The sequence below is a fragment of the Bidens hawaiensis genome, unplaced genomic scaffold (assembly GCF_021521415.1).
Source record: "Bidens hawaiensis isolate Kalapana, Puna unplaced genomic scaffold, B.hawaiensis_p1.1 tig00048889_1, whole genome shotgun sequence".
In the NCBI taxonomy this organism is placed as follows: Eukaryota; Viridiplantae; Streptophyta; class Magnoliopsida; order Asterales; family Asteraceae; genus Bidens; species Bidens hawaiensis.
The window spans coordinates 67,985-82,359 of NW_027506095.1; the positions used below are offsets into that span (position 1 = coordinate 67,985).

A 14,375-nucleotide genomic window follows, 5' to 3' on the forward strand; every position below is an offset into this window, starting at 1 on the left:
TTCGAAAATGTTAAATCATGTTTTTTGGTTACGTTACATATGCTTTAATCTTATAACCCATTTCAAAATAATAATTAGGATGAAGAAGAAATGTGATTCATGTCTACTTATCATCTTTGGTAATGTAATTATGGCAGGTGAAAAATAAGTGTTCACAAAAAAAACTGAAAATAAAGGTAAAAGTAAAAAACAAAATCTAAGTATTCATTAAAAAAACTGAAAATAAAGATATGAATCACATGATGAATTCATTGATTTCTCTCTCTTCAATCACACTTCTATATAAACCCATGTTTCCCCCACCATTTCTTTCCACCCTCAAAACTCCAATATTCATCACCATCTTCCTCTCCTAATTTTCTTCACTTTCTTCTAGTGTTTGCATCAATGGCTACTGCTCAGGTATCTTTCTCTTTTTAGTTAAACATCATACATTAATTCCAGTGTTACATATGATAAAAATGCCAAAGGAAACCTTAAGGCAACTCGTAGCAGGGCCGTCTCATATGACTCAAGAGGCCTAGACGAATAGAAAAGTTAATCTCCTTATTCAAAATTTAATGGTCGTATCTAAATCAAAGTTTAATGGGATTTAACAAACAAATAGGCTTTTTGAAATTAGTTATGGTATGCTATATGAAAAATATTATATAAGCAAATTACATATACATAGCAATTTTAGGCCTTGAGGATGGGCCTTGGGCGGTCGTCCACTTTGGCCCTCCCCAGGGACCCTGGCTCGTAGTAAGCCAAGTTTTCTTGTAATAGTTCTCATGGTTAAAAATGTGTAAAAGAAAATAATGTTTCAAAAAGGATCATTTGTCTTGAACATATTACATATGTGCATATATGGTATCAATTATTTTTCCACTCGTGTTTTTATAACTGATTTAAAATTTGATCATTTCTAACGCGGTCGATAACTTGTTACACGACAAGAAATCAAGAATATATAATCTTCAGTCTATCGAGATATGGTCACTAATTAAAATTATCTTAAATTATGCAGGTTGTATTAGCAACACCTGCATTGCATGATGAGAAAGTAGAGGATCAACCGATCAAGGAAACCGGAGATAATCAAGAAACAACAGTAACTGAAACAAAACCACAAGAAGAACCTGTTGCTGCACCTCAACCAGAAGTTGTTACTCCTGAACCGGAAGTTGCTGCTGACCCTGAACCCGAAGCCAAACCAAAAGTCGAGCCTGAAGCAGAACTTGAAGCCCTTGCAGCCGAGGTTAAAACCAAAGTGGTTGTGAAAGATGAAGAAGAGGAAGGTAAGGATATCCCTGTGGATCAGCCAGCAAAGGTGGCGCCTGAGCCTAGTGTGGAGGAAGAGGCTAAGGAACCAGAAGTTGAACCGGTTGAAACCGAACCGATAACCGAGTCAACCGAGGTGACAAAGGTTGAAGTTGAAGCTGAACCAGAAGTGGAGGGTGAGAAGAAGGAAGAAGGTGTTGCAGCTGAGTAGATCACATGAAGTGTTGGTGCATGCTTCTTGTTGATTTGGTTATTTTATTTTATTTTAGTTTGAATTAAGTTTGTGAAATTCCAGCTGGGACAGTTATTGTAGTTAAAAGGCAGGCTTGGCCACGTGGCAAGCATGGGTTGGGTAGAAACTAGTGTTTTATCTAAGGGAACATATGCTGGTCAGGGTTTGCTGGTAATAAACTCCCAGGCTGGATTAGTTTGATTTTCATGAATAAAGTGTGTATGTTGATGTTATAATTATAAAGGTGGCTTATTTGTTTGCAATCATGATTTTTTTTCAATCGACCTACAAGAGCTGACACTTGAAGGCACCCTAAATAATTGCAATACCGAAAATATGTAACGCCAACAAAAAACCAAACCTGGGAACACAACTAAGACCGTCCACAATGATATGGTCATGGGCGCCTTTAAATATGTTACATCATCTATTCATATACCACATTATATCATTTTAAATCTTTAAAGACCTTTATTTCATCTTCATCCATACAAATATTCTTACAATACTTAGTTTTCACGTCATCATCACTTACACACTACACACAACATTTAAAATAAGAATTTTTTATATAATTTGGGAGCAACAAAAACAAAGACCCTTGTCAAAAGAATGCAAGTTATGGATGCATTAGAGATAGCCTAAAACATTCTTTGGAGATCAAACTTATGTCAATCTTCCCAACTATAAGAGCGAATACCCACACGGTTTTCAATCCAAAAAACCCCCCAAAACTTTTACCTCCACCAATTTAGTCAAATAGATTGGTCTACAATCGAAAGCCAACTCGTTTCGAACCTTCAAAAGACACCAAAACGATGTAAGAATAATGGTTGAGCCGTTTTAGCCTTCCTTTTAATTACAAAAAAGAAAAAAAATAATCATATCCTTTTGATTTAGTATTTAATTTTTATAACACCTTAAATGTCTCCTGTTTTTGGCAAATCTTTTTAACACTAACCGTTTTTTAGATTGACAGAGAAAAAGGGAATGGGTGATTTGGGTTCTTTATTTTGTTTTTTTTTAATGAAAATTAAACAATCATTTGAAATATGATGTCATTTTTAACGTTTCTTGCCATTAATAAAGATATTAACTTATGACAACGTATTTCATCATTTATAGTGATTAACACATGAATTGTACTTAAAATATGAGTTAGGCCATGGGACATACTCTAACCCATCTTAATTTTACATAAGCTCCACACACTACCACAAAACTGGCTATTTTCCGACAGCGTTTTTCGTAGGAAAATTGTCGGAAACAACCTATAGCGACAAATTTCAAACAAAAAGGTGTTGTCGAAAAAACCCTTGTAGGAAAAACTTATCCAGACAACATTCCTACAAAACTTCCAACAAATTAGCCACACAAATAAATCGTCTCTACCTTCCGACAAAGTTCCCACAAAAATTATTTTTTGTTTTTCTTTGCATTATCTACAATTTTCCCACAAAATTGTGTTTCATTATTATTTTATATTTGTTAATAAAAATAATAATAACATTGCTAATTATTTCATTAATCCAAAATACAACTAATTAAATTTTATATTTCCGACAATTTTCCTACAACAAAATTTTGTTTCTACCGACGATTTTTCGACAAAAACAAATTAGCTTTCACACACAATATTCCGACAAACACTAAAATAAATTATTGATTTTTTTTTTCACCTACCAAAATACAGAATTTGAAAAAGCCCATTGTGTCTACCAAACAAATACATACAAACCCATTAAACCTTTCGATTACAAACACGTGTTCGGTTACAAAATGACCACAATATTTAACGCATGCCCTTCACACAAAAACATATAACACATGCGATACGGTTCACAAACTAATTCTAGACAACACATGTTCTAGATAATACATGGTATAATATATAACATACTAAGATTACTTATCGGCCAACTTTTTCATGATTTCTTCAAATTGTTTTGTAATTGTTGCTCCCTTTACTCTCGTTGAACCCGCTCTCTTTCACGATCTTGTTCTTTCACGATCTCCCCAATCCCCATCCTGCTTGGATTTATTTCTCAAAATTTTCATATTCAACCAGAATCGACACTTAAGCGCGTTGATAAATCCATCATATATATATTCGTCCGTTCATGGATCCATAACCAAACACTTCAGATAGATAAAAGAAAACATAACCAATTAGTTTCGGATATAAAAAATCCATAACCAGTTGGTTACCGTTAATTGATTATTGGTAGTTAATTCAGTTTGGCTCGGTCGCTTAACCATCAAACTAAAAACTTTTGTACTAGCTAGGTGTGTTCACGATCCGGTTTTGACGGGTTTTGGGTCACCCCCAAAACCAAACCATTAGTAACGGTTTTTGATCATTCAAAAACGAATCATTGAAATTTGAAAGTGAACCAAACCGAACCATTACTAACGGTTTGGTTTCACCGTTTGAACTTTTTAAACTTAAAACAAGCTGTAAACATGTGAATAAGTATTGTTGTGTTATTTTGCTTTACCAATTTTACGCGCAGAAAAAACCGCAAACCAAACTGTTAGCTACGATTTGAAATTTTTTATACCGACTGACCGAAAACTAGAATTAAAAACCGTTTATGAAACCAAACCGATGACCGGTTTGGACAATTTCACGATTTTAAACCAAACTGTGAACACCCTCCACTATTACCCAGCTCATTTCACTAGAAAGAAAAAAAATTGTGATTTATGAACTTTTTAAATCTTGCAAGACCTGGATATAAGTAGGTGATGGTCTGTTAGTTTTTTCTTTTTGTCAAAACACCCCACGGCCTACACCTAATTAGGGCAAAACAAAATCAAACTTACAAATCAAATTGGAGCTGAGTAAGGCAAACTAGCAGTTCTTGAGCCATTTTCAAAGCCTACACAGACTATCAATTCTAGTTCAAAGTCTGCACAAATTACCAATTAAGAAGATAAGATAAATTACCAGTTCTTTCGAAGGGTGAAACAGAGAGAGATAAAGGTTGAGGCTACATAACTCCGGCGGTGTGGAGAGAACCAGTGGGAGTAGATTTGGGTTTGGAGCTAAGTAGATAGAAGAGAATGAGAGGGAAAATGTGTTTTTTTAACTATAAAGGGAAAATGTGTTAGTGGCGGGAAATGATGTGGTTTTCAACTTTGGGTTTTCTAGTTTTATTTTTTTTTTCTTTTAGATAAATTATTAAGTATTATAAAAGTTTATAAAAATGATAAGCTTATGTTTTATAAAAATGGCACGTCGTTTTAGATAGAAGAAGCTCATATGCATATTAATAATTTAGAAACGGTTCGTACCTGTCGGTTAAATTAATTATTTAAATGACAATTTAGACCCTTGACGTGCCTAACCCACCCGATTATTTTTATTCCACCCCATTAAAAAACCCAATAAAAACATGGGAATTATTAAATTTTATGATTTTATAATAATGTTAAAAACAATGATAAACAAAAAAGTTATATTTTAGGTCTACCAACCATCGCTCATGGTTATCGCCATCGTTGCCCACCACCGCCACCCATCACCAGCAACCACCATTACCTCCTGCCGCCCACCACCCGCCATTGCAACCACCTCCCACCACCGTCTTCGCCTCTCACCACAACCACTGTTGTCGCACATCACCACCAACCATCACATGCGCGCGTCGCCACCATCTCCAAGCGTACACCATCACCACCCGCCATTATTGCCTACCGCCCACCACCGACACCACCACTATCGTCATCGGCCTCCCACCACCGCCGCAACTGCCACTCACCACCACCTTCCACACACTTCCACCAACCATCGCTCATGGTTATCGCCATCGTTCCCACCACCGCCACCCACCATTACTTCCAGCTGCCCACCACATGCCATTGCAACCACCACCACCGTCATCGCCTCTCACCACAACCACCGTTGCCACCCATCCACCAACCATCACTTGCCCCCCGTCGCCACCATCGCCTAGCGTACACCGTTACCACCACCAACCGCCACTACTATATCCCAGCCATCGCCGCAACGGCCACTCACCACCACCACCGCCTATCCACACACTTCCACCAACCATCGCTCCTGGCTATCGCCATCGTTCCCACCACCGCCACCCACCATTACTTCTTGCCGCCCACCACCTGCCATTGCAACCACCACCACCACCACCCACCATTACTTCCTGCTGCCCACCACCGTCATCGCCTCTCACCACAACCACCGTTGCCACCCATCACCACCAACCATCACTTGCCCCTACTCACCACCACCACCGCCTATCCACACACTTCCACCAACCATCGCTCCTGGCTATCGCCATCGTTCCCACCACCGCCACCCACCATTACTTCCTGCCGCCCACCACCTGCCAGTAGAGATGGCCAAAAAAACCGGTTGGGGAACCGGTTTACCGGTTTAAACCGGAAACCGGTTTTTACGAAAACCGGTTTTTTAAAAACCGGTTTGACCGGTTTACAAACCGCCGGTTCGTCTTTCGGTTACAAGTTCTAGATCCAAAACCGGTTAACGAACCGGTTAATGGAAAAACCGGTTTTTTTATTAACCGGTTATGGAAAAACCGGTTAACCGGTTTATAAAAAAACCGGTTTTTGACCGTTGTGGAAAAACCGGTTTCTGGCAGGGTTATATCGATTAGGAGGACTCAACTCACTGCACCAGCTATAGAGATGTCGATTTGCTACAAGGATTACTTGGACTCTTTAGATAGGGCACAATATCAACGCTCACTCGAGGGGGAAATGGAGTATGAAGCGGGCTTGTATGAAGACGAGGTCAATGAAGGACACACTCAACCAATGACCGATGAAGAAGCCGCGTACGACGATTACCTAAGAAATAGCTCGGGATCGGGTAGCGAAGAAAATTAGTTAAAGAAACAGCAAACATGGAGGCAAATCATGAGTAAGAAACAGCAAGTTGTTCATGTAATCGTGTCTAAGCATTCTTTTTCCTAATATGTGCTCTTATTTACTTGTTGATTTGGATTTTTCTAATTTAGTTAAAGAAACAGCAAACATGGAGGCAAATCATGAACAAACTGCGATTGGGAACAACAGGAGCATCTGCTAGTTCACGATTTAATGTTTGTATTTTTGAGTTAAATCATGAACAACAGTTCTTGGCAGAGATTTCTTCAGTGTTAATGATTTAATGTTTGTATTTTTGAGTTACGAATATGCGATAACGATTTAATGTTTGTATTTTTAATGTAAAAACTATAAATGAAAGTTATGTGTTTTTAATCTTTGGTTTGTTTATACTGTGAAAAAATAATGGTCTTCATTTAGTACAAAATATAAAAAACAAATATTCGTATTTGAAACCGCGAAATTTAAAAAAAAAAAAAAAAACCGGTTAACCTAAAAACCGGTTATTAAAAAACCGGTTAATAAAAAAACCGGTTTATTAACCGGTTCCAACCGGTTTCTAAACCGGTCCTAACCGGTTAGACCGGTTAGGGTTTTGACAGAAAAAAACCGGTTATTAACCGAACCGGTTTTTTTCCGGGCCAAAAAAAACCGGTCCGGTTAATAACCGAACCGGTTTTTTTAAAAAAACCGGTTTGTGCACCTCTACCTGCCATTGCAACCACCACCACCGCCACCCACCATTACTTCCTGCCGCCCACCACCTGCCATTGCAACCACCACCACCGCCACCCACCATTACTTCCTGCCTCCCACCACTTTCCATTGCAACCACCACCACCGCCACCCACCATTACTTCCTGCCGCCCACCACCTGCCATTGCAACCACCACCACCGCTACCCACCATTACTTCCTGCTACCCACCACCTGCCATTGCAACCACCATCACCGTCATCGCCTCTCACCACAACCACCGTTGCCACCCATCACCACCAACCATCACTTGCCCCCGTTGCCACCATCGCGCAGCGTACACCGTCACCACCACCAACCACCACTACTATATCCCAGCCATCGCCGCAACGACCACTCACCACCACCGCCTATCCACACACTTCCAACAACCATCGCTCCTGGCTATCGCCATCGTTCCCACCACCGCCACCCACCATTACTTCTTGCCGCCCACCACCTGCCATTGCAACCACCACCACCTTCATCGCCTCTCACCACAACCACTATTGCCACCCATCACCACCAACCATCACTTGCACCCGTCGCCACCATCGCCCAGTGTACACCGTCACCACCACCAACCGCCACTACTATATCCCAGCCACCGCCACCATTTGCGAGAATTGTGACAAATTAGCCAAAAAATGTGTTTTTATTACTTATTAATATTATATTCAATAAACAATACCCAGTTATCGTAAACTTTAGCAAACTTAGCAAAAAATTTCTACAATGTTGCCACAAAAGTGTGATTTCATTATTATTAGTTTTTGTATTCAATAAATAACACGAGTTGCGGGAAACTTGTAGCAAACTTTGCCGGCATTCCGACTATTTTGCCACAAAAGTGTGGTTTCATTTCTATTAGTTTTTATATTTAATAATTAATACAAATTTGCCAAAAAATCGTAGCAAACTTTGCAAGTTTTGCCACCATTTTGCCACAAAAGTATAACTTTTATAATATATTACAGTTTTGTAGCAAATTTGTAGCAAATTTGTAGCAAAATTTGCAAGCATTCTGTCCGTTTTGCCACAAAAGTGTGGTTTCATTATTATTGGTGTTCTATTTTCAATAATTAATACACGGTTGCCGGAAACTTGTAGCAAACTTTGCAAGTCTTGCCACAAGTTTGCCACAACAGTGTGGTTTTTATGATATATTTCAAAATTGTAGCAAATTTGTAGCAAAATTACATGCGTTCCGACTGTTTTGCTACAAAATGGTGTTACTTTATATGTATGTTGAATTTTTTATTTTGAAGCTTAATATTTAATATATGATTAAACTAATTGTCGGTTATTTGTCGGAAAAGGATTTATGTTTTCGACGAAATTGTGACAACACTTCTTGACGTCGCTATGTTGTAGGAAACTTGTGTAAAATTTTAAGACTTTTTTTGCTTTTAATTATTGACGAAAAGTAGTGGAAAATTTGTTGGAAATTTTGAGTTGTGGGAAAATTGTAGAAAACTTTTGTAGCAAAATTACCCTTTTTCTAGTAGTGACATCATCATTTTTTTCTCTTTCACTCTATGTTATCCAAAGGAAATGGTTTAACCCATTTAACACATAATTAATATAACAAATCAATTAGTAATTAATACATATTGTTCCTTTTAACCCGTTAAAAGCATAACCAATGGGCCTTTTTAACACACTTAACACAAATGGGGAGTGGTTTAATCCATCTTTAAAGTGTCATGTCATTTTAACCTATGTAGGGGTTAGAGTATACCTCATGGCCTTAGGGCAAACATCATTACAATCGGTTCATCTTATTTGTCTTTTATTATTCAGCTCAAATTAAATAATATTTTTTTAATTAAAATTAACCTCAAATGTTCAATTCAGGTTGGTTAATTTGTTCCATAATAATATTCATTTACTTAAACGTGCAATTGCATCAAAGACAACAATTTGCCGCTACCCCATTTTGAATTACAAAATCGAATTTTTTAAAAAATTGTATTGATTGATGTTGAAGTCATAACATCCGTTGAACGCGGCTAAGTAACTCCACAACTTCATGCTCGAGGAAAACCAAAAGTGTCTAATGCAAAAGACATAGATACTTGTTGTTTGTCAAGACACGCCTTCTCATGTTTAGTCATCTTGCATGAAGTAGCTTTTAAAGTAGCCTGATCGAATGTGAAACCACTAATCCCTTAGCCCACTAGAGTGGAAACCCCCGTTAGATCCAAACACATGTTTTCAGATATTCATTGAAAGACCAAAATGTCAGCCGGTCGAAAAGTTGATCTTCCATCCAACGGGTTAGTTAAGAAACTTACAGCACTAGGCAAAACATGGGCTACGGTCACGTTTTTTCCAAAAACACTTTGCCACACTTTTGCTTAAAAGTGAGGCTAAATGTCAAATTTAACATTTCGAATACCCTTTAACTACACATTTCATGTACTCATGTGGCCATTGTATAACATTTCAGGACGTTTAGCCACACCTAAAGAAAATACGTGACCATTGTCTAACAATAAGATACCTTTAGCTCCACTTTTACCTTAAGAAATAAATATGACATTTACTAGCATCGCTAGGAAAACGTAGTGTCATGAGCATCTTTTTATCCGGATAACTTCAATGAAACTGTTTATATTTGTAGTCATGAAAATTGTAATAAAAACAAGCAGATCCATAGTAAAAAAAATTGATGAATAAAATCTATTGTTGTAACAATTTACCTTAAGTATTAAAGCTCACTTAGGTTCTCTTTGCTTTCAACATTTTTGATAACACACACTGTATGCAAAATCCCAATGCAAATAGTTGTTATAAAAAACCACAGTTTGTTTCAATATATGTTTCACCTTGTCACTTAGGATTCAACAATTTTGATAACACAATGCAAAATCCCAAACACAATGTTTTACCATAGTTTCTTACAATATATGCATGACATGAAATCAAAATTAATCACAAATCCACTTACAACAACATCGACTGAACGCAAAAGAATGCATCACGTAATTCCAGAATGGTACCTTCACGTATATCTAACAAGTGACAAGGGACGACATAGTTATTCTAACCTATAGAAAGCTTCAATTGTTTCAAAACATTACCTTTTCGCAAAATTTGGAGTAAAAAATTTCAAATTGAAGATAAAACAAGTTAGGGTTCATCTTTTAGGGCTCGTCGAATGGAGTAAAAAGCTTCGAATTGATGAATTAAGTGCGTCGTTTAAGGTTTGGATCGAAGAACAAGCTGGGCGCCAATTTCTCTTTGTGAAATTTGGGGGTTCGAATAGGGTTTGGACTTTGGTGGAGAAGATACTAAGCGCTAAGTTCTGCGGAATTTGGAAGAGCGCGCAACTGGCCGAAATTGGGATATTGGGTGGGCTTTGCAACAACCGATCCTTACATTTTTTTATTATTTTATTTTTTTGAAGTGTTTAAATTTTATATGGTGTTTAGTTACGACAGTCGATTCACGGATGTTCGTCTTCGTAACGTGCGAGCTCCCACCTAAGCAATTTGACCTAAACCTATTTACCTTACTTCCAAGCTATAACATAAACACTCCTACAACTTAATATCACTTGGATAGAACTTCCCCCAAGATGTCAGCAATTGGTTACGTAGAACTAGGCTCTTAACACCTTTCTTTGTGATGAAAAAACCTTAAGAGAACCAAGAACAAGCTAAAACAAGTTTTTAATTAATGGTTTGGGGATGAGTTTTACGATGGTAGAAACACCTTAACAACATCTAAATAGAAGCTCATATTGGTGTAACATCATTTAGATAAAAGAGCAAAGTTTTCTTTTTGGTGAAGTTAGCTAAAAACACCAAGAACACTTGGGTTTCTTTTAATTTTGGGTATCATATGAATGGGGAATAATCAAAGGATGTTATGGGATGATTTGAGATGATAGAATACGCTCATGGAAGTCAAATTTATAGGTCACGACTATTAGATATTGATAAACTGTCGCCTGCCATGTTAATAGTGAGCTGTAAAAAACGATAGAACCGATTTGACATTGATACGGACCATCTCATCATGTGACAGGGTGTTTCACTGTGATGGGCCGTTTCAATTCACCCACCCACCACTACCTGTCGCCACCAACCCAATTTCACACAATACATATACATTTTATATCATTAATCTCTATCTAACATAGGCAAGCCAAATTCTTTACCCCAATGATCATGTAACAACATTCTCATGTTCTTCATGTTATTGTGAGTGAGTTCTCTATATTATATAGAGTAGTTGTGAGTGGTTGTGAATGGAGAAGATATAGAAACTTTTGTTCATGAGTAAATTTGAAGAAACATTATTCATCCTCTATAGATCTTTAATCTTTTTTTGGTGGTTGTGAGTGGAGAAAGGGAAAAAATACAATGATAAAAGTATAAAAAATGTTATTTGATTGAAAATGAGAGAGAAAATATAGTGTTTTAAGTGTAACTATAAAAATAGAGATAGAGATGCTGCTGGAAATGCTCTAACCAGTCCTTGATCTTAGGGGGTGTTTGGTAGAGGGAATTGAGAGGTGAGAAATGGAATTGGAAAGAATTCTCTTGTTTGTTTATGAAAGAAAGAGGTGAGAAATGGAAATAAACCATTTCCATTTCTCTGATTTCATTTCTCTACAAAAAGCGGAGAATTGGATTTCTCTGATTTCATTTCTCAGCCTCACTCTCTCACGCCTCTTCCTCACTCTCTCCAACAATCCTATTATTGTTCGGCTTTGTTGTTTTGTTCATCAATACATAACGTGATCAAACATCCTCCTCTATAAAGGTCCAAACAGATTATCGATTGCTATCCAAACCCTAGCTCAATCGAACCAGAGCTCACAGTCAATTGACCGATGGCGATGCGTGATTTAGTCACCGGCGGTGCGGCGTGTGCCGTACCTGGCTCTTCTTCGTCGTCAAATCCGCTCGGTGCTCTTGCGAACGCGCTAATTGGCTCTTCGTCTCAAAAGGTACGGCTTATTTGCCGTTAGTTTTGACCTAATTGGAGTTAATTATGTTGAATTGAATCGTGATGTTAGATAGAAATCATAGCAGATAGTTATTAGTTATTTACTTATTCAAGCTGTTGTAGTCAGGTAGTTGTTATTACTTATTATTGTTATTATTGGAATTGGATTATGTTTATGATGTTTAACTTGACTATACATGAGCTTGGCGAATTTTGACCTAATTGTGCTTAATTTGTTGATTTCAATCGTGAAGTTAGAAATGGTTAGGTAGATAGTTATTTACTTATTCAAACTTTTGTAATTAGGTTATTTAATTATTATTGTTGTTGTCAGAATTGAATTATATTAGTGATGTTTAACTTGATTGTACTCGAGCTTGAAGATGATTGCTGAAGCAGAATTGAGTTGTATTTATTGAGTTCTGTACTCGTCCAAAAGCTTATCGTTAGATTGTTCTATTATTTTGACCTGAGTGTACTTAATTATGTTGATTTTAATCATGAAGTTATTTAGTTGTTCTAGCTGTTATAGTTAGGTTATTCTAATATTATTAGAATTGAGTTATCTTTATGATGTTTAATTTGACTGTACATGAGCTTGGAGATCATTGATTAAGCAGAATTGAATTGTATTCGTTGATATTGTACTCATCCAAAAGCTTATCGTTAGGTTGTTCTATCTATTATTATTGTTATTATTATCGGATTTGAATTATGTTTATGATGCTTAATTTGATTGTACATGAGCTTGGAGATCATTTCTAAAGCAGAATTCAATTGTAATGTACATAATTTGTGGTTCTATTGCTATTAATTTTGACCTAATTGTACTTAATTATGTTGATTTCAATCGTGAAGTTAGAAATCGTAGGTAGATAGTTGTTTAGTATTCGAACTGCTTTGAATAGTTAGTTAGTTTATTTGACACCAGAAAATCATAAACAAACGTAGGTTGCCCAAATACTCGAAACTGATTATTGCAACTTGTAGTTGAAGTAATCAGATAATTACTTCCATTCAAACACCTAGTATAAACTGTTGTTGATCTGGGCTTTATGTGTTTTAGCTTTCTTGATATGAAAGAAGGTCGCTACAATCCTAGGATGTCTTCTGTTATACCAATGGGGAAATGGCGAAAAGCCTCACAGGTTGAACCATATTTTTATCACATTTTGTCTTATGCAATTTTGCCTTAATTTGGCTCCTTTTAATTGAACTTTTCAGTGGATTGCTTTAATTAGAAGCCATGCAAAAATTGTAGCATATGACGGCATCGTATTTCCAGTTTTTAAGAAGTTATGTAAGGTTTGTATTTCCATTTTTGATATAACATCAGAAAAGGACAACATATGAACATATTGGTTTTTATTTGTTACTAACATTATTTATTTAATGTTTTTCAGAGACGTCCACCCTTAGATTATAGTAAAGGAAAACAGAATTATGTAAGTTATTACATTTTCTTGAAATCATTTTAAGGTCAGCCTAAAACTCAATTGTGATTTTTTTTTTCAAAATATGCAGAAACTTCAGAAGCAGCGTAATTGCATTCCTGATGAGCATTATGTGCAGACATTACTTGCAGTAAGAAACATTTTTTAATTTCTTATGAAATCTTATTTCCCTTTATAATAAGGTTTAAATTGTGTGTCCTAAGATGAATGATCTCGAGGGAGAGCTTGAAAGGCGAACTGTGACATACACTTCATGGATCCAGTCCGCCACAAACATGGAAACGAGAAGCTGGCATCCTGTAACCTATAACTATGCAAGTGCCAACCCTCAACAAATCCAAAGAATCAAGGTTATATATTGTATGTTTTTCTATCATTATTCATTTTGCTTAAAATGGCGAAACCACTTATATATATTGCAATTGCAGGATATAAACCATGTGTATTATGAGACTGAACACCGAACAGAATGGTGTAAGACTAATGGAATATTGGTCCCCTGTTTTCTGTTTGCTCGCAAGTTCTCTAGAGACGGGGCCATGCGGCTTCTGGCTGAAGGGAATTTTGATGCATCTGCTCTGCAACATACGACTCCATGACTGGTAGGAAATATCTAGATTGAATAGCAATTTGTCATCATAGATACAGTGTATACACAGTAACTGTCTAAAAATAGATGTCATTAAAATGACTTGTTCTCCCATCTTCAGGCATGTTTCTTTGAAAACGAACACGTTGTTGTAAAATGAATTATAAGTGACTAAGCCCAAAAAAACGGGCTGGTGTTGCCATTGTGCAAAACCAACTAAGTTTTGTAAGTGGATGGTATCTTATGAAGTGTTTGTATTATTTCTTTCT

General features: G+C 36.8%; 2 protein-coding genes across 2 annotated transcripts; both read left to right on the forward strand.

Moving 5' to 3' along the window:
- The first annotated feature begins 320 nt into the window (after window positions 1–320).
- On the forward strand, window positions 321–1,723 carry LOC143616684 (uncharacterized). The gene is made up of 2 exons (XM_077089442.1): window positions 321–402; window positions 1,010–1,723. Exons 1-2 carry the CDS (start codon window positions 388–390, stop codon window positions 1,472–1,474), a joined length of 480 nt encoding a protein of 159 aa, XP_076945557.1. The 5' UTR covers window positions 321–387; the 3' UTR covers window positions 1,475–1,723.
- Window positions 1,724–11,947: 10,224 nt separating this feature from the next.
- Window positions 11,948–14,128, forward strand: LOC143616687 (glycosyltransferase BC10-like). Its single transcript, XM_077089443.1, has 8 exons — window positions 11,948–12,080; window positions 12,187–12,190; window positions 13,130–13,211; window positions 13,288–13,368; window positions 13,467–13,508; window positions 13,588–13,647; window positions 13,721–13,867; window positions 13,946–14,128. The coding sequence occupies exons 1-8, from the start codon at window positions 11,948–11,950 to the stop codon at window positions 14,114–14,116; spliced, it is 720 nt and encodes a 239-aa protein (XP_076945558.1). The 3' UTR covers window positions 14,117–14,128.
- The last annotated feature ends 247 nt before the right edge of the window (window positions 14,129–14,375 follow it).